The sequence below is a fragment of the Pseudorca crassidens genome, chromosome 8 (assembly GCF_039906515.1).
Source record: "Pseudorca crassidens isolate mPseCra1 chromosome 8, mPseCra1.hap1, whole genome shotgun sequence".
Classification (NCBI taxonomy): domain Eukaryota; kingdom Metazoa; phylum Chordata; class Mammalia; order Artiodactyla; family Delphinidae; genus Pseudorca; species Pseudorca crassidens.
The window spans coordinates 89,832,641-89,852,962 of NC_090303.1; the positions used below are offsets into that span (position 1 = coordinate 89,832,641).

Below are 20,322 nucleotides of genomic sequence, written 5' to 3' on the forward strand. Positions count from 1 at the left end.
CAAAAACGGGATTTGAGGACTGGGCCCTGGAATCTGAATGTTCAAAGCTAATGCAAGCCCGGCTTGGGGCTTGGGACTTGCTCCTAGCCGGCCCCGCACGCTCGCGCCGGGCGGTCAGTTCAGGAGGTGATCCCGAGGAGCTCCGCCAGGGGACGCCAGAAGCCGCTTCCGGCTGATGCGAGGCGGAGGGTGCCAAAGGGGCGGGGCGGGGCGGGGCGTGAACCGGAAGTCGGCCGCGGGCTCCGCCTGTCGCGCCGGAGGAGGCACTCTCGGACGGCCCACGGAGCTGTAGCTGACCTACGAGTCTTCCTTGCCGACATTATGCTCCAGTTCCTGGTGAGTGGAGCTGCCGAGGAGCGAGCTGGGAGCCCTGGGCGTGTGTCCGTCGGGTCCCACTGCCCCCCGCGCCTGCTAGTTGCCTGGCGGGGTGGGCTGCGGGGTTTTGTTTCTGCCTCACCCAAATCCTTTGGCCGGCATTTTTCTGCCTCCCTTCAAGTCCCTAAAACTTCTGAGGGGTCAGAGCGTGCGTTTTCAAAGCTCTTCTGTGACGTGCCCGCGTGCTTTGTGTATTCCTCGAGTTAAGGCTCCCGGGGTCCTTAATGACTTTTTCTGCACTGCCACCCCCTGACGTAGACACATATCCCGTCGACTTAGAGCCCTGCTGGTTGGCGTCTTTGAAAACGTAGGAGGGCCAGGAATAAACTCTAAAGGAGTAAACCGCCAGAATTAGAGGCCTGGGGAGCGCTCATCAGACCTTTTATAGCTTCCAGACGGAGGATGGCTGGTTGCTGGCCTGAGTCAGGCCCTGGTGTACAAATAATTTTTCCAAAATGCTCACTCTAGGGTAAAACGACTGTTACCATGAGTAAACAAATTATTTTTCATGGGTCTTTCAGTTAAAAGCGGGTTTTCTGGCAAAGCCCCATGTGTTTCAAAGATTGCCTGGTTGAAGGTTTCAGGAGGACTTGCCAGACTCCCAGGTGAAAGTCTTTCTTCCAGGTTTTCGTGCCTTCAAAACTGGATGTTTAAATTCTGATTCTGATAAGAGGCAGGTATTGTAATACCTTCCAGGTGGCCGATGGAAATTGAGTGCTCTTGGGATGAGATACTTTCCCAAATGTTACGTTCTTTATGAAAGAGATTAAAGAAGAAAAAGTGCCCCTCTGTCCTTTTTGAGATGGTAATTAATTTTTCAATCTCTAGGCCGGAAAGAGAGTATCCTTGACATAAACTGCCTAAACAAGACATGGCTACACCTCTGCTTCTGGAAGTTTCTCCAGTGTCCTAACTGGGTATTAGCTTAGGAGTCAATAGAAATAATTACTGCCATATGGTTGTAGGAAACACTCAGGTTAAAAACAGTGTCAGCCCCAAAGTGTGAGATGATGTAATTGAGTCTCCTGTACAGCCGTAGCTCATTGATAACTGGGAGGAAGCACATGGATTCATTTACACTTAACTTTCTAGGTACCTTTGCAGAGTGACTTTATTTGGTTTTGAAATAAACTATTGCTGTGTATGAATATGGATGTGACTGATATGCAAATTCAGAATTCTCAGCATTTAAGGAGAGATGCCGAAGCCATTCATTAAATTCCTAGTTCAGAAGTAACACGGATGTTCTCCCACCTTCTCATTGCATTTGTTGAAAGAAGTAATAGCATAACTTTACCTTGATTCTAACTCTGTCAAATGATTCACCAGCTCATTTGAACTTGGGCAAATCTTTCTCCTTGCTCTCAGCCATTTCATCTATAAAACAATGGGGTTGATGTAGATGATCCCTGAGATCTCCTCGAGCTTTTAACCTGTGACCAGCCATCATGTCCTAGTGCTTAAGAGGTCAGATTCCAGAATCAGACTCCTGCCTTTGAATTATCATTTTTAAGCAGTGGGAACTTGGGCAAGTTATTTAAATTCTTTATGCTTCAGTTTCCACATCTGAAAATGGGAGCCTACTTCATGGTTTTATTGTGATGATTAAAAATGAGTTAATACATTAAAGTACTTGAAACAATGACAGTAAGGACTCAGATATTGTTCATTTCTCCTTGGATTAAAATATTTGCCCATCATCCCTATATCGAAACTTGCTCCTGTGGTCCTGCTGCGTCTTTCCCCTTGCTTGTACTGCAGTAGCTTCCTTAATTGCAGCATGGTTTAGCCAGTTTGGTGTAAGGAAACTTTTGAAGCTTTTAAAGGGAAACCTGATATGATGGGCACTGCTCGTGGCTTGTGTACACTGCCTGTTGTACTGTTACTGGGGTAATGTATTGCTTTTCTTATCTCTCAGAGCAGCAGCACCTGGTACTCTTAATCACCGCTTTAATCCCTCCTCCCTCGGCTTTTGGATACTGCATCTCAGTGCTTTCCAATATTCTTACACATTGTAACACACATGGACATTTTTTTAAAAATAAATTTATAATTTTATTTTTGGCTGTGTTGGGTCTTTGTTGCTGCGCGTGGGCTTTCTGTAGTTGCAGTGAGCGGGGTCTGCTCTTTGTTGTGGTGCACGGGCTTCTCATTGCAGTGGCTTCTCTTGTTGCGGAGCATGGGCTCTAGGCACGCGGACTTCAGTAGTTGTGGCACGTGGGCTCAGTAGATATGGCACATGGGCTCAGTAGTTGTGGCTCGCAGGCTTTAGAGCACAGGCTCAGTAGCTGTGGTGCACGGGCTTAGTTGCTCCGCGGCATGTGGGATCTTCCCAGACCAAGGCTCGAACCCGTGTCCCCTGTATTGGCAGGCAGATTCTCAACCACTGCACCACCAGGGAAGCCCTGGAGGTCCCAAATCTTACTGTTTTTTTTTTTTTTAATAGTTTTGAGATACAGTTAGTTCACACATCATACAATTCACCCATTTAAGGATTTAGTGGATTTAGTAGGATTTAGTGTTTTTTCAATATGTTCACAGAGTTGTGCAAGCATCACCACTATCTAATTTTTATATCTAATATTTTATTGCCCCCCACAAAGAAACTCCATACCATTAGCATTCATTTCTCATTCCTCTCACACCTAACCCTGGACAACCACTAATTTATTTTGTGTCTCTCTGGATTTGCCTATTCTGGACATTTCCTTTAAGTTAAATCATACAATACGTGGTCTTTTCTGACTGCCTCTCACTTGGCATAATGTTTTCAAGGTTTATCCATGTTGTAGCATGAATCAGGACTTCATTCCTTTTTATGGTTGATTATTATTACATTGTGTGAATATGCCACATTTTGTTAATTCATTCACCAGTTGATGGACATTTGGGTTGTTTCCACCTTTTGGCTATTATGAATAATCTTGCTATGAATATTCATGTAGTTTTTGTGTAGGTACATGTTTCAGTTTTCTTGGTTATATACCCTAAAGTGGAATTGCTGCGTCAGATGGTAATTCTGTGCACAGCTTTTTGAGGATTTGCAAGACTTTTCCAAAGTGGCTACATCATTTTACATTCCCACCAGCAATGTATGAAGGTTCTCCATATCCTTGCCAACACTTATACATCTTTTGGATTTAAGTCGCCCTAGTGGGTGCGATGAGACCTCATTGTGGTTTTGATCTGCATTTCCTTAATGACTAATGACTAATGATGATTTCATGTGTTTGTTGGCCGTTTATTTGTATATCTTCTTTGGAGAAGTGTCTGTTCAAATCCTTTGCTTGTTTTAAAATTGGGTTGTCTTTTTATCATTCACTCATAAGAATTCCTTATGTATTCTGGGTACAAGTCCCTTATCAGATATATGATTTGCACATATTTATTTCATTCTGTGGGTTCTCTTCACTTTCTTGTTGGTATTCTTTTTTTTTTCTTTGTGGTACGCGGGCCTCTCACTGTTGTGGCCTCTCCCGTTGCAGAGCACAGGCTCCGGACGCACAGGCTGAGAGGCCATGGCTCACGGGCCCAGCCGCTCCACAGCATGTGGGATCTTCCCAGACCGGGGCACGAACCCGTGTCCCCTGCATCGGCAGGCGGACTCCCAACCACTGCGCCACCAGGGAAGCCCTCTTGTTGGTATTCTTTGAAACACAAATGTTTTAAATTTTGATAAAATCAAATTTATCTATTTTTTCTTTTGTTACTTGTGCTTTTGGTGTCATATCTAAGAAACCATCGCCTACCCCAAGATCATGAAGATTTACTCGTATGTTTTCTCCTAAGAGATTTACAGTTTTAAGTCTTACATTTAGGTCTTTGATCCATTTTGAGTTAAGTTTTGTTTATGATGTAAAGTAGGGGTCCAACTTAATTCTTTTGCATGTGGATATCCAGTTGTCCCAGCATTCTTTCCCCATTGGATGTCTTAGCACCCTTGTTGAAAATCACATGACCATAAATGTAAGGGTTTATTCCTGGATGCTTTATTCTATTCCATTTATCTTCATTGATTTTAAAGAAGAAAAACAATTCATTCGTGTTTGCTTGCTCTCCCGTGTGCCTTCTCTAATCTGTATTTTTTCAGCCTTTTTTGGGAACAGCTGTCAGGTGAGTGCTTGCAAAGCAGGGCTTTCATCACGTTGCTGCTGGTAAAGAGCAGTCAGTGGCTCCCCACCGTTTTGTAAATGAACTAAACTCCATTGCTTGTTTTTTGAAGTCCATCAGCTAGCCCTATCCAGCTCTCTGTACTAGTAGTTTCTCTCCAGTTTTTAGTTCAAATCCACTTTTCTAATTGGGCCTATTTCTTTTATTCAGGTCATTACATTGTCATTCCTATCTTGTACCTTGATTCTCCACAGTCACGTCCCTTTCCAGTTTAAATTTTAACACTTCCTCAGCATCTTTAGAGCCTTTAATAACAAGTTGAGGTACACCGATCTCTTTCAGGTATGGTTTCTTAAAAGAATCACTTCTGTATCACTCATTTTGTTACTTAATTCATGACTCAGTTCTGGTTTTTCATGCATCTATTACATTCAAGATCCTGTGCTGGGTGCTGCTTTCTGTTGTTATATAACTATTTTACTTATATGTAGCTTTTCTTTCTATACATCATATAAATTCTTTAAGATAGAGACCATTTTATAATCTTTTCACACGGCTGGATATGAAATTGATTTTCAGGGTATAAGGGACTGTAATCCTTCAATCAAAACCTTTGGAGGCCAGATGTATTTGGGAGGATTTTTTTCAGATTTCTTCTCACCTGTTTGTCCTTTACATTACTTCGCTCATGTCACTCCTCAGTCCCCAAACTTCTGGTGTTTTACCATTTATTGTCCCCAATATGTTTGTGAGAAGAAGCTACGTATTCCTAAAGTTTCAAAATGATGGCAGAGAGGACATAATAGTGATGTATTTAGTGTTGAGCTTGGGAAGAAGGCATTTCCCTTCCTTCTGCACTATCTTGTCTGCAGGGAGTACTATGGGGGGACCCTGTGATGTGGAGGAAGACCATGGTGATAGCGTCCAGCCATCTGGATGGACCACTGAGGAGGCTTCCAGGTCTTGGCCTGCAGAGAGGTTTCAGACTCATTCGAGACGTTTTATACTCTGGCTCCAGTCTAACTTCTCAGACTAATGAGTCTCTGTTCCTCAGATTTAGATTTTATTTTTTGAGATCCTTTATTTATTCAGATTAAAATTTTTTACCTGTCTAAACTTGTCTATTGAGTATCCCATGAACAACATATAAATGCTTTTCTGGTGTCATGCATTTTCCTCACATTTCTCTCATGTTGTTTATGTAATTTTACAATATCCCATTGGTAGACCTAGCAATATTCTGAAACTGGAATTGGATATGACTTGTCTAGAGACTCATGGTTTTTGTTTTGTGTTTTAAAATAACTGCTATTTTTTTCATGTGCCCTGATGCCTCGTGAAATTGCCAAAATGAAGACACATTAGATATGCCATATTTATTTTGAGACACACGTGGTAAGAACCAAGAATCCTAGAATGTTGGAGCTAGAAGGAGCATTGTTGGTATAATGTTTTAGAAATCAGGAAACTCAGATCAGCAAAGCGCCAAGGAGGTTAAGTGTCATGCCTAAAGGTACACAGCTAGACAGTGGTAGAACCAGAACTCTAATTTATTTTTCTTGAAATTTTTCAACCCTCTGTTCTTTCTGTTTGGTGTTAGAGCTAACATTCTTAGATGATTTTTTTCCCCTCTTCTTCTTCTTTTTTTTTTTTTTTGCGGTACGTGGGCCTCTCACTGCTGTGGCCTCTCCCGTTGCGGAGCACAGGCTCCGGACACGCAGGCTCAGTGGCCACGGCTCATGGGCCCAGCCGCTCCACGGCATGTGGGATCTTCCTGGACCGGGGCACGAACCCGTGTCCCCTGCATTGGCAGGCGGACTCTCAACCACTGCGCCACCAGGGAAGCCCTTCCCCTCTTCTTTTAAGCAAATTTAATACTCTTTCTGGATTTGGAAAACCTCTGACTGCCTGGTTTCAACCCATAGGAGTGAAAAAAATCATTTTGCTTCTTGGTGCACATTGGTAAAAATATTCACAAGATATGTTTGATTAATCAAATGATCAGAAGATGGTCTATGGTTAGACTTGATAGCCTCTTTTATGCTTCTTAACTTACAACAAACCTATTTAAATTATGCTTTTGGTGTTTAAAGCTTAGTAAGCTTAAAACTTATTAAGGATCCAGCTGTGTTCTGAAGTTCTCCAACTTGTTCTCTGTTCTCCAACTTGAAGACGATTCGACCACACCACATATGACCATTAGTGTTAAGTGCTGCGCTTTGTTTTTCTCTGTTAACCTCTGCTGTGTATTGAATAGGAGTGACACTGATTAAAGAAAATGATAAAAAAAATCAGATGCCAGTTCACATTTATAACATTAGAAGTTAGGTGTTCAGTTGGAGATTTTTGATTATTGGGGGAAAAAACCCAGGAAATTATAGATCATCATTAAAACTCCAATCTTAAGGAACTTTGAAACTCTTTTGGTGTGAAGGGAGTGCTTTAAATTTTCATGAAACAGATTTTGTTCAGGAAGAGTCACCCAGTGGGATAAACAGTTCTCTAAAAATCGTGCCTGTCTCTCTTGTCACTGACTAAGAGATGGTTAGGGGACCTGTGTTCTCTGCAGGTCTTAAGTGCCCTGCCCATTAGACTCCATCCAGGGCAGAGTGCTAAACCATGTGCTGTCTCAGTTGCATGTCAGCTTCCTGCTTTATCTCACTGTATATTTTAGTGTTTGAGTGTGAATCTAATTTAGGTTGTCCTGTGCTCCTGTTATGAATGGCCATGTCCTAGGCCTCAGGTGCCTCTTGAAATATGAAGAGATTGAACTGTGAAGGTCCCTTCATTTTCTAAGATCCTACGATTTAGCCGAATGCTTTTTAAAATTGAATACTTTTTACTTGATGTAGCAAGAAATAAAAAATCTCAAAACCAAAAAAATAAAAATAAATAAACTGGCTTTTAACAACAAAAATCGGAATTTTGACTTGAGTTTCTAGAACTTACAGCCAAATATTTATAAGGTCGATGTGTTCAGTGCTACCGTATATTCTTTCGTATACTCTTTAACCTTTTGGGAGGATATTTCTGTGTTTATTTTATAGAAGAAAGATGTGAATTTCATGCTATGCATGGCCCTAGCCTGGACATCGGGGTCTTATAACTGTCCTGCGCTCCTTAGGAGAATATTATCCATGTAGTCTGGTGTGGTATTGGATGGCACAGAGCTCCGTCTCCAGTGTGACTCTTCCTGTTCTATCCTTACAGCTTGGATTTACTCTTGGCAACGTGGTGGGAATGTATCTGGCTCAGAACTATGACGTAAGTGACCATATTCACGTCTTCCTTCATTTCACGTAACTAATACATAGTGACTTGTGTTTGCTGAAGTAAGGTATGCCTTCCAGCAAACAAGGTCCATAGGTCTGAGGAAAAAGTCCTGAATTTTGTAGAAAGACTTTCCATTGTTTGAAAAAATAACAGAACTCACAGAAGCACCTGTCACCATAGGAGTGCAAAAATCCCATCAGTTTAGGTGGTCTCATGGTGATCCTGAGCTGGGTTTGTTAGCATAGAGTAACACTGTTAGATTCTTACAGTTCTATGGAAAATCAAGTGATACTTAAATTGGATAATCTTTTCAGCACCCTACCCAGTAGTAGAGATGACTGGGTAATTTGGAGGTGGATTCATATAGTGCAACACATTTAAGGAGAACAGCGTTTTGTGAAGTAGGGAGTTGTATTAGCTTCACTTTACAGATGGGGAAGTTGAAAATCAGGTGACACAAATGCCCATGAATGGGGATCCTAAAAGGTAATGCTTATTTTAAAGAGATAAGGAAGGGAAACATGATATTAACTTTTGATTTGTTTTATAGTGAAGCTTTTAGTGTGATAAAGGGAATTCCCTTTGTCAACCTTCACTTGAGTCATGTGGTTTTCTAGGCAGGTGCTTGTTAATTTATGTCACATTTATTGTTTATATGTACAGCTTTTACTTGGCACTGGATTGAGGGGCTAAGTGGGTATATAAAAGTAGAAGTCAGGTTCTGGCTTTTGGGGAGGGAGCCTACTTTAACTTACATCTTTTGGTATCCTTCTTAGGCAGTTATGAGGCTAAGAAAGACCACTGTTGAGCAGGTTTCTTTTAGAGGAAAAGTAAAAAATCCATTTATCTTTAGAGGAAGAGAAATGAAAAAATATTGATTAGGTAGATGCGAAATGATAATAATCTCTTTTCTCTTTAAAGATACCAAACCTGGCTAAAAAACTTGAAGAAATTAAAAAGGACGTGGATGCCAAGAAGAAACCCCCTAGTTCATGAGGCCAACTCCAGCACTGCCTCCTGGATAAACTGATTCTACTGTTCTTGAGGGCCTCCTTTACCATCTGAACCAAAAGCTTTTGTTTTCATCTCCAGCCTCAGCAGTTTTCTTCTTTGCTAGACCCTGCATTGCCTTACAGCACAAATGGGGCCACAAGTTAAGAACAGCCCTTACTTTTCCAACATCCTCACTTCTTCCCTTCCTCCTTCCAGCCACTTGGGAGGTCCTGAGAATGGAATTGTGGTGCTAGATTAGTAAACGTAACCTTTAATTAGTAGTCTCTCCCTTATTCTTTGGGATTTCTACTACCGTTTTCAAAAGAAAAATTGATGAGTTTTGTATAGCTGATGAGATATAAATAATGCTGATTTCACAGTCTAGAAATTATATTGGGTGTTTAAACCTTTGGTACTAAATTATGTTGTTTCAAAATAGTAATTAAAATGAAAATCTAGAAGCCAGTTTCTGGTGAGTTATCCACTAATTTTATGTTGTTGTCAGGAAGCTCCATAGTTGCTAATTTAACCAATAAATCAATTTGCTATTCATTAACCAAGAAACTCTGTTTTGAGAACCCTGTCAGGAACTGGGGAATTGAAAAGTATTTAAAGTAATGGCCTTTGTCCTCAGTAGAATTCATAGTCTAGTATGCATGTTTTTTCCTAACGATGCATTTGATCTGGCTCTGTTTTCTCATAAGAATCATACTTATTTTATGGGATTACAGGCACATTTGACATTACATGGTAGATAAAGGAGAAGTTGTCTATAAAGGAAATTTTATGCCTTTTTACATTAAAAAAATGTATTTAAATTATAACTTTATAGTGATTCTCATAAGAAGACTTTTTGTGTTTTTCTTTCTGCAACCATAAATTACTCTTGTAATTTTTCAAGTGTATAATCAGTCCATAATTTTTTTTAATTGATAAAAAAGTTTAAATACCTGACTTTTCCCCTGGGTCAGTACAAAGTGATCTGCATTGTCCCTCAGCTCCTAGTTCCTCTCCCTGGAGTCAGGCACTCGCTAGTTCCCTGTATCCTTTTGCGAAAGATTTTGTGCCTGAACAAACACATGTACATGGGGGTTTTTATACAAATGATAACAAACTATATACAGTGTTTTCCCCAGTGGAGGTCATTCCATATCAGTAGGTAAGGAACAAAGAAACTCTTTCCTTTTTTTGGCTACATAAGGTTCTACTGAATGAATATACCATAATTTTATTTAATCTGCTCCTGAGGAACATTTAGGTTGTTTCCTATCTGTTGCTATTACAGTGATAACCTTGAACCTAATGTTATTATACATATCTGTGCAGGGGGATAGCTCCAAGCTAAAGTCCTGGAAGTGTATTTTGCACTAAATATAAATAAAGGCCCATTTCACTGGGTGTTTGGTTCCAGAGGGCTTGTTGGGCAGCTTCACTGATGATGCCATTTCTGAAGACATTTTAGCAGAATTAGTAAACTGGAAGAATGGTTTAGAGACTGTTATTTTCAGACAGTGATGCCACTGATACTAAATGTGATTATAAAATAAAGTGATTCTGCTTCTCTTTGGAAACATGGATCTTTCATACATGGAGATAAGTTTTGTCCCTGCAGGTTGTACTGGTGCGTGAGACAGGTTAGGATCATATTATGGTTGGCTTCTCCCTTGCAGTGTGATCAGGGGCAAGCAGCTTATTTTTCTGAAACTGTTGTGTTCTCTGTAAGATGTGGATACAATACCTACCTCATAGGGCTTCCATGAGAAACAGTAGAAATAATGTATGTGATGTGTAGCACAGTGCTTTGCAAATTGTCCAATAAATAGTAGATATTAGTCCAAACATGTTGCTTTTGGTCAGAATACTTTTGTTTTTCTGCACTCACCTTTGGAGCCAGTTTATGAACTGTGCAAAACTTGTCATTATTCTATGGTCACTCTCTTTGTTGATGAAAATCTGTAGTATGCACCTTGATCATACCACCTGGCTTACAAGGTTTGATCTTGAACGACCAAATCCTCGAAGGCTAGAGGTTTACCATCCTTGAGGATATTCAAAATGCCACAAGCTTGGGAAACTGTTTCCAAAGAGGGATCCCTTGTTATCAACCATGGAGCATTGTGTGCGTGTGTTCTCCCAGAGTGGCTTCTTTGAGGGTCACTTGGACATTGGAAAATTAGGTCTCTATAATTATATATTGTAAACAAAGCTCGTTTGGACTTGGAGCTTCCCTCAGGAGTGACACTTACCTCGATGACAGGATCATTTCTGCCAGTGGGAGCCACCCAGCAAATCACCTTCACCGTGTAAACTGCTACACAGTGAACGCAGGCTGACTTCCTGGTCACCATTCAGAGCCCCTCTCCTAGTTTTAGGTTCTTGCAGGAGTGAAAGGAGCTCGGAGTTCTCAGGCAGGTTTATCTTCACTGAGATATATTGTTGGAGGAACCCAGAACCATCATGGCTTTTAAGGGGTGTGGTTATTGTGATTGTGGCACTGAAAGGTACATTTCCTGGGTGTTTTGTAGAGGCCCTTGCCTTACAAAGCAGTGGAGGGATGGGAAGAACCATTGCAAGACATGCCTTCTTTTCTTTTAAAAAAAGTTTGAAAACAACTGCTGATGTGACTTAAGGAAACTTTTTGCTACACCTGACTTAAGAGGGTTACATAAAATTCTACTGAAGGTTACTCACGTGTGAAAAATAAGACTTCAGGGTTTATGTTGGGAACCTAAAAAATACATTGAACTGGAAAGCTTATTCTTAAACTGTAACCCTCCCAAACAAAAAAAAAAGCCAAAGGGAGAGAAAAAAACAAAAGAACCTTACTTAAAATTGTTAAAAGGCACTGTATTTTATGAGTTGAAGTTACCAGTTGATGTCTTTAGATGTCTCATCTGATTTAGTGTTTTATACAGTTAAGCAGTTTTGATTTAAAGGGACAATTTTATTTCCTTCTTTCTAACTCATAGTGAACTTTAAAAAAAAAATTAATTTATGGCTGCATTGGGTCTTCATTGCTGCGCGGGCTTTTTCTAGTTGTGGTGAGCGGGGGCTACCGTTCGTTGCGGTGCGTGGGCTTCTCATTGCAGTGGCTACTCTTGTTGAGCACGTGGGCGCGTGGGCTTCAGTAGTTGTGGCACGCGGGCTCAGTAGTTGTGGCTCATGGGCTCAGTAGTTGTGGCACACGGGCTTAGTTGCTCCATGGCATGTGAAATCTTCCCAGACTAGGGCTCGAACCTGTGTCCCCTGCATTGGCAGGTGGATTCTTAACCACTGCGCCACCAGGGAAGCCCCCTCTTTCTAAATCATTTACTCAATTTTCATTTGTGTGACTCTAGAGAAAAGTTGGGATGTGTGGGTTTTCCAGTCGTCTGTACTTAACGGGTTCATGGAGCATATAACATGCATCATGTTTTCACTTCCACTGGGCAATTCACTCCCTAGGTACTATGCTGATGTTTGTTTTTCTGCGGAGCTCTCTCACATTTTAAATGCTTTTTCTGTTACTCCTCCTGAAGGAACACTATATACCGTACTGGAGCATATGAGGCTTTTCTTCAGCTTCCCGGCTCGGACTTTGCACATACCATTTCCATGCCTTACACAGATGAATGAGTTCTTCTTTCCCTACTGACTGTTAGGGCCTTGCCTTATGGAAAGGAACAGGGCGATGAAGGGGAAGTATAGTGAGACCTTGCCTGATCTTAATAGGGAGTCTGTGAGACTTGGATTTTCCAGTGTTCAGTTTATACCTTTCCTAAATCTGGGTGCAATGTAGTCAAGTACTGAAGACCTAGCGGATGGCATGTTTTGAGGCACTGGGAGAGAAACAACCCAACGGTGAAGATTCGTGGAAAGTGCATGGGGCAGGGTGGGACATTGCAAAATCTGAGTTCTGCGCCTGCTTAGGAAAAGTGCAGTGACGTTGCCTGGTTCTTAGCTGTACAGCTGTACAGGATTGGACCAAGCAGAAGGTGCCCTGTAAAAAGTGCGGGCAGCGTGCTCGGCATTCATTCTGTGAGCACAGCCCCAGGATGGCTCCCTGTGCCCTCGGGTGCTGTCAGTTCCCTTTCTCTTTTAATGGTTTGGATATCTCAGTAGTGCGTGAGGGTGATTCTAGTGTTCAGATGTATTTTTCAAACAGGGTCCTAAAGCCACCTGCTTTATTTGGGCTCAGCTAAATAAACAGGGATCTATTTTGACAATGGAGGAAAAACTAGCTATTTTTTACTTCCTAAGATGGCATGTGAGTCTTTTTCATGTAAATACTAACATAAAAGATAGTATACCCTGTACTTCATGGGTGACTTAAAGGAATTTGAGAGACAACTTTAAGCAGATTTGATGTATAATCGAGAATAAGATGCAACTGTGCTTATTGTTTCTCAGTTTCATCATCTATAAAATGAGCTGGTATAAGATGATCACTTATAGCTTTTCTGCCCATGTAGAGTTGTGATATGAGAAGATAAAATCAAATTTAATATATTTGCAAGAGACAAGACTAGTAAGTACAGCTATTATTGTAGTTCCTGTCCAACAGCAGAGTGATTTTAGAAGACAAAGAATTGTTAGTCATAGCTGACCATTTGTTAGTCATATCTGGAACGAGCAATCTTCTTTGGCCTGAATCTGTGGTCTGGGGAGAACACAGTGCTGTTCAGGCTACTGACCAGACCAAAGTAAACACCCTTTCTGAGCTGGCTGCTTAGCTGACTGGCGGACCTGGCAGCAGCTGCAGGGGGGCTCCACTGCTTTCCCTTTCGGAGTGAGTCAGGGTCTCAAATAGCTGAACAGGGGCCAATCATTCTAAGTCAACTTAATTCTAAGTCAACTCTTCTTTCTCTTTTTACTTATTTATACTCCCAGAACCATCTTATCTGTGCCTTTGTCTTATTGTCTGACTTAAAGGCTTGGTGTCTAAGTTCGGTAATAGGTCAGACATTCGAGAATTTGGCTACCCTGACATTAGGAGTGACATTCTGACTCTTCTGAACTTTTTTTTTTTTTTTTTTTGCGGTACGCGGGCCTCTCACTGTTGTGGCCTCTCCCGTTGCGGAGCACAGGCTCCGGACGCGCAGGCTCAGCGGCCATGGCTCACGGGCCCAGCCGCTCCGCGGCATGCAGGATCTTCCCGGACCGGGGCACGAACCCGTGTCCCCTGCATCGGCAGGCGGACTCTCAACCACTGCGCCACCAGGGAAGCCCCCCCGCTCCCCGAACATTTTAAAGCCACGTGACTGTAGTGATCTGGCTTCGTCAAACCAGACGTAGTGTACCTAATACTGGTATTTCATATGGGCTCATTCACTTTTATAAGTGGCCAGATAATTTGGCTTAAGCTAATTGGCAGAAGCAGTAATATTCCTGATTAAACCTGGTGCAAGTTTGGCACAAAAGAATTTTGTAACTCACAGATACTTGGTAAACTAAGGGAGTAACTTATTGGTTAATTATTATGGGAAAACTGCACGTGTTATCAATAGTAACTTAAAATCAGTTCAAGAAGTGCAGCAACTGTGGGGTCCTCCTTTTCCCATAAGGTGTATTTAGCAAGTAACTGATGGTAGAAATCAGAAATGTGTAATGCCTGAAGACTGGAGGGCCTGGGAGCTTCATCCAGTCCTATAGCAAGGACCTCTGTCTTGGGGGAAAGGGGGTATAGTACAGGAGGAAGGAGGAGGCCTGGATTTCCAAAGTGATTTTTCTCAAAGGAAACGTTTATTGAGCAGGTACAGTTTACTATATTGTATAAGTTGTTGGGGACTTTAGGAGACGTAAGACATCTCCCCTCCCCTCAAGAGGCTCATTAACTTGTAGAAAGTGACTGATGTGTTTGGACCTTTCTGTGCTTGTCTTCTCAGGGACGAACTACTCATTACCTCCAGAAGAAAGTCCGTCAAATATCATTAATAGTGCGATGGTCTTAATCACAGTTTCGGCCTCCTTATAAGACAAGTATGAACGTTTTTTCTCCCTCCCGACACTTAACCAGCACGGTGGTATTGATGGTTAGTGATGAGTGAAGAGAGAGACACTAATCTCAATGTGTCTTCTTTCTCTACTTCCTTTTCCTTTGACAGAGAGAACAGCACCAGCCTCTTCCTGAAGGGGACTATTTCTTTACAGGAATTTGGTGCCAAGGTATAGAGAAGCCACTGAAGAGAGACACTTAAAAAGGAATCAGAGTAGTGATAAAAGAGTACTGATTGCCACAAAGAGGACTTACTAAGAACTGCCTTTTTGTGGAGAGAACTTACGATAGAAACACTTGAGAGAAATGAGGCAACATTAGGTCTCAAGTTCTAGGTGAGATTTTCCCCCAAAGAGAAGTCACTGGTGTCACTCTCTGTGCATAGGTAGGATGATTTGGATTTCTCCTTCTACTCCTAAAAGGGATCAAGAAATTAAGAATAACATCAAACCCAGTGAGGCTAGTCAGTTTGTGAGGATTAGCCTCTGAGGGGCAACAAAGACAGGCTTTTGTTTCTTCCTGTCTTCAGAAAGAGCTGATTGGAGAGACTAGATACAAGGAAGTGAGAACGGTTTTAGGTTTCCTTGAGCTGTGGTGCTAAGGAAGGAGGGCAGAGCAGAAGACACTAACATCCGAGCCTGTGCATTTGGTTGTTGAAGGCTCCCTGCAATTCACTCGAGGTGGTAGCTGGCGGAATCTTCTGCTGGGGGTTTTGCACTCCTGGTGGTCTGCTTGGCCTGTTGGTCAGATTCTGCCGGGTGCTGGCAGCTCCTTTGGTTGGGCCATTTGCCCACTTCTGTTAGGCCTGATCAGTGATGTTACTGACCTTAGCCCAGGCGGGAAAAGTGTCCAGGTGGAAGAGGCTAATTCCCCATGTATTGATGGCCACCATCACTATCACCAGGCCAATGACATTGACCCCCAGACCAGCCTTCACCTGCAGGAGACAAAGCAGCAGGACACACAGACTAGTCACCGTGAGCAGGCAGCAGCACAGATCCCCAGATGCTCCCCACCTGTGTCCCCTGCCTGAGCCTCACCCCCAATGTGATCACAGCCCACCTGCTTGGCCCCGATTTGTTCCAGTCACTGCCTGGGGTGCCCTAGTGGTGCCTTGTAGGGGGCACAGGACTGTTGAGGACAGGAGAGCAGGGAGGACTTGGGGCTGGGAGACAGCCATTAGAACCTTCTCTGTGTTTGTAGCACTCTCGCTATTACATGGAGGCCTAGAAGCCATGTACTTGGAACACCAGATCTTGGGATGTTAAGTTACACTAAAAAAAGGGTTCTGTAGCTACATCATAGGGAATGTGTTCATCAAGATTAAACAGAGCTTGTAAAGCAGGAACCTCTCAGAGCCTTTAATGTGCTGACACATACGACTCACAGGAGAGCCTGTATTCTATGACTGTTACCTTTTTTCCCCCAAGGAACAGCTCATGGAAGTAGTGTACCTTAGGTTCACCTGGGGCAACAGGTCAGCTGCCTTCCCACCAGCCCTTCCACAGGAAGGTGACACAGGCACCCTGGCTGGCATGGGGCCTTTGCTGCTTTCTCCTGAGGGAATGTCACCTCCACAGCTCTGACCCCTTCCATTTCTGTCCTGGCATTGACACTGCCAGGTGGAAGGGGGACGTGAGGGATGGCAGAGCCAGGGCCATTTGGAAAAGTGTACAGTAAGGATGGCTGGCATCCTACCAGGTGATGACCAAGTATACAGCGTGTCACCACAAGTCCACTAGCTGGGACTGAGTTGGGAAAGTTGCAAGGGAAAAATGAATGCCAGGGAATTGTTCTAAGCCAATGACTAGATGTGCCTTTCTGCCTTCTGGCTCAAGGCCTGGACTTAATCACCCTGGCCTCCTGGGCCTTTTGGCCTGGAGAACTAACCATGTTTTCCTAGCAGATGAGAGGAGGCAGGTTCTAAAGGAGCTAAATTAAGGCCGTTTTAGAGCTGAAAGGGACCACACAGAGCATCTAGTTTGAACCTCCTCACTTAGCAGGTGAGGAAACTGAAGTCTTGAGTCGGTACCCAGGCTGGGAATAGAACCCAGGACCGGCTCACTGCTCATCATCCAGTGCCTTTAAAAATGACTCTTTCTTCTTAGAGGAAAACATAGGCAGAACACTCTATGACATAAATTACAGCAAGATCCTTTTTGACCCACCTCCTAGAGAAATGGAAATAAAAACAAACATAAACAGATGGGACCTACTGAAACTTAAAAGCTTTTGCAGAGCAAAGGAAACCATAAACAAGACCAAAAGACAACCCTCAGAATGGGAGAAAATATTTGCAAACGAAGCAACTGACAAAGGATTAATCTCCAAAATATACAAGCAGCTCTTGCAGCTCAATATCAAAAAAACAAACAACCCAATCCAAAAATGGGCAGAAGACCTAAATAGACATTTCTCCAAAGAAGATATACAGATTGCCAACAAACACATGAAAGGATGATCAACATCACTAATCGTTAGAGAAATGCAAATCAAAACTACAATGAGGTAACACCTCACACCAGTCAGAATGGCCATCATCAAAAAGTCTACAAACCATAGATGCTGGAGAGGGTGTGGAGAAAAGGGAACCCTCTTGCACTGTTAGTGGGAAGGTAAATTGATACAGCCGCTATGGGGAACAGTATGGAGGTTCCTTAAAAAACTAAAAATAGAACTATATGACCCAGCAATCCCACTACTGGGCATATACCCTGAGAAAACCGTAATTCAAAAAGAGACATGTACCACAATGTTCACTGAAGCTCTATTTACAATAGCCAGGACATGGAAGCAACCTAAGTGTCCATCAACAGATGAATGGATAAAGAAGATGTGGCACATATATACAATGGAATATTACTCAGCCATAAAAAGAAACGAAATTGAGTTATTTGTAGTGAGGTGGATGGACCTAGAGTCTGTCATACAGAGTGAAGTAAGTCAGAAAGAGAAAAACAAATACTGTATGCTAACGCATATATATGGAATCTAAAAAAAAAAAATGGTTCTGAAGAACCTAGGTGCAGGACAGGAATAAAGATGCAGACGGTAGAGAATGGGCTTGAGGACATGGATAGGGGGAAGGGTAAGCTGAGACGAAGTAAGAGAGAGGCATGGACATATATACACTACCAAACGTAAAATAGATAGCTAGTGGGAAGCAGCCGCATAGCACAGGGAGATCAGCTGGGTGCTCTGTGACCACCTAGAGGGGTGGGATAGGGAGGGTGGGAGGGAGGGAGACGCAAGAGGGAAGAGATATGGGAACATATGTATATATATAACTGATTCACTTTGTTATAAAGCAGAAACTAACACACCATTGTAAAGCAATTATACTCCAATAAAGATGTTAAAAAAACACAAAAGACTGTCTCTGATCACTTGATTCCAGGGTAGAAGGCAGGGGTGATCAGGGGAAGCACATGGCAGAGGGAGCGGGCCGGGGAGAAGCGGCGGGGGTGGTCTTCGTGGGGACAGGGGAGTTGGGGCAGAGCTCAGTAGGGGCAGACAGGGTTGTGTAGTAAGATCTGAGGGGGACAGAGGGGTGGCTGTGACCTCTCTTCCCTGAAGTAATACAGATGACTCAGCTGAGCAGTTTGAAAGTAGAAAGGATCTGAATATCTGCTCCCAGCCTGAAGCTCTTCCTTTTCTCCATTTGATATTTACAGGGCTGCTGAGATCAAGTTTGGATTTGAGTGAAAAGTAAATAGGCCCTCAGCAAGGGTGAAGCGGCCGGGTTTCAGTCAGCCTGGCCCAGTCATCTGTATTAGTTTCTTCCTCCTTTCCCAGCCCCGTCAGCCCTGGGTATTAAAAAGCATAGCAGTGAGCATAGGTTGAGGGGTGGAGAGAGGATGTGCTGCACACTAAAATCAGCGGCAAAATGTACCCTCAGAGCTGTCTTTCGTGAGCCTCGCTGAAAACTAAGAAATGAGCTGTGAGTGCTTCATTTTGTAGTTGCTGCTTCGGGGGTTCCTTGCTTGGGGGAGAGAGTTGAATAGAAGGATCCTGTTCTTATCACCCTAGGTTCATGCAATGTCTCAGACTTAACCTTCTGTGAATAAACCAGCAACTCTGAGTGAATATCCCCACAGTCCAATGAAGAAACTGAGGCAAAGACTAGAACAAGCTCTTACCTTCTGGAACTGGGTCACATCCCGTGTCTGTCCCAGCTTTTTCTGTCCACATTCCCACTTTCTCCCAGATTAGGATTTTGGGAAGAGCACATTTTTGCTATTCTTGGTGCGCACGGACCATACAGAAACCTTTTACCAGGACCATTCTTTCTGCCACAGCAGACTGAGCTATGACAGGTCAAGGGCACCGCTTACAAAATAATAAACTTGAGGAGAAGGCCGTGCGGCCAGTCAGCCCTGTCCTCATGGCAGGTGGGCCTGGCAGGAAGAGGACACCCACGACTCACCATATCTTTAATCTGGCAGTGCCCATAGCTGAAGACGATGGCGTTAGGGGGGTTTCCCACTGGCAGCATCACTGCAAAGGAGATGCACATGGTGACTGGGATCAGGGTGTAGAGTGGATTTATGTGCAGCGTTTCGGACTAGGAGAAGAGAGAATTCACAGAAGCATTAGCCTTGAGATTAGACTTGCATTTCCTGTGCTAACTCTCATGAATGTGCTTTAAATGATGGCTCGGTGTTGGCTAACCTTGGCTGGACACCATGTGCTGGGGGCAGTTAAATCACACCCTCAAAAGCATGTAGTGCTGGGCTACTTGGATGGGTTCCCGCTGCTCACTCACTTCCCGTGGAAACATGGGCTCCAAGTGACTTCCCAGAAGGGATGTTTCATTTCTTGGTGCTGGTCTAAGGAAGTGGTTTTAAAATTTGATTCTTTAGCTGAGAAATTCTTCAAACACAGATCTCATGAATAAGCTGCTTTGACTGGAGTAGGCATCTCTCTCTCTCGGGGTGCAGAATTAAGGTTTTTTTTCCTAGGTAAGATAATTGCCTTACATGGGACTTGAGCCCGTGGTCTTACCCTCAATGTTGCCAAGTTTTAACTAAGTGCATTCCCATGCTCGCACAGGCAGGGTGATGGAAGGGAGAAGTTGGAGGGAGTCCTCTGAGCAATGAGCAAAGAGTGGCTGGGAGGAGTTTGGGGTTAGAAAGAGCAGGAAGATATTATTTTGTTGGCAATGAGAAGGAGCCTTCATTTTACAGGTTCCACCTCACAGAATGGGACAGAGGCAGCATTTTGTTTGGTGCATTACCTTTGGGGCTGCTTAGCCAGGCTGAGATCTGGCAGTTGCTCCCTCCCCTATTCCATTAATAACAAATTGTTCTGAGACCGTGGAATGAGGCTGGCATTGCTCATAATTCTCAGAATCTCCTGGACAGAGAAGCTGGGTGGAGGCGCTGATGACAGAGCTGTGGTTTTGGCCTCTGCAGCCGAGAGTACTTCTGGGAGCATTTTGCCTCCATTTTCTGTAGCTATTTCTCCCGCCCTCCTGTTAGGTCTCATCTTAGGAGAGAAAGGTTGATGATGATTGTGGGGAATTAGAATCCTAGGGTTTTAAGGTTATCTTGTCCACTCTTGTTTCCATTCAGGGCTGCCCCTAAACTAAGCCTAGT

At 43.1% G+C, this 20,322-nt stretch overlaps 2 protein-coding genes across 2 annotated transcripts in view; one reads left to right on the forward strand and one right to left on the reverse strand.

The window, feature by feature from the left end:
- Nucleotides 1-214: 214 nt before the first annotated feature.
- On the forward strand, nucleotides 215-9,575 carry STMP1 (short transmembrane mitochondrial protein 1). Its single transcript, XM_067747109.1, has 3 exons — nucleotides 215-336; nucleotides 7,696-7,749; nucleotides 8,680-9,575. The coding sequence occupies exons 1-3, from the start codon at nucleotides 322-324 to the stop codon at nucleotides 8,752-8,754; spliced, it is 144 nt and encodes a 47-aa protein (XP_067603210.1). The 5' UTR covers nucleotides 215-321; the 3' UTR covers nucleotides 8,755-9,575.
- Nucleotides 9,576-14,406: 4,831 nt separating this feature from the next.
- SLC13A4 (solute carrier family 13 member 4) overlaps nucleotides 14,407-20,322 on the reverse strand; it is a 40,862-nt gene continuing 34,946 nt past the window's right edge. Inside the window, exons 15-16 of the mRNA XM_067747111.1 lie at nucleotides 19,152-19,289; nucleotides 14,407-15,662 (exon numbers count right to left, since the gene is read on the reverse strand). Of these exons, the coding sequence (XP_067603212.1) occupies nucleotides 15,525-15,662; nucleotides 19,152-19,289 (276 nt within the window). The 3' untranslated portion in view covers nucleotides 14,407-15,524. The remainder of the gene's footprint in view (nucleotides 15,663-19,151; nucleotides 19,290-20,322) is intronic.

What these genes read in the sequence shown, in the direction of transcription:
- STMP1 (XM_067747109.1), top strand. An exon ending in ATCTGGCTCAGAACTATGAC is followed by an intron (nt 7,750 to 8,679) that starts GTAAGTGACCAT and finishes TTCTCTTTAAAG; the next exon opens with ATACCAAACCTGGCTAAAAA.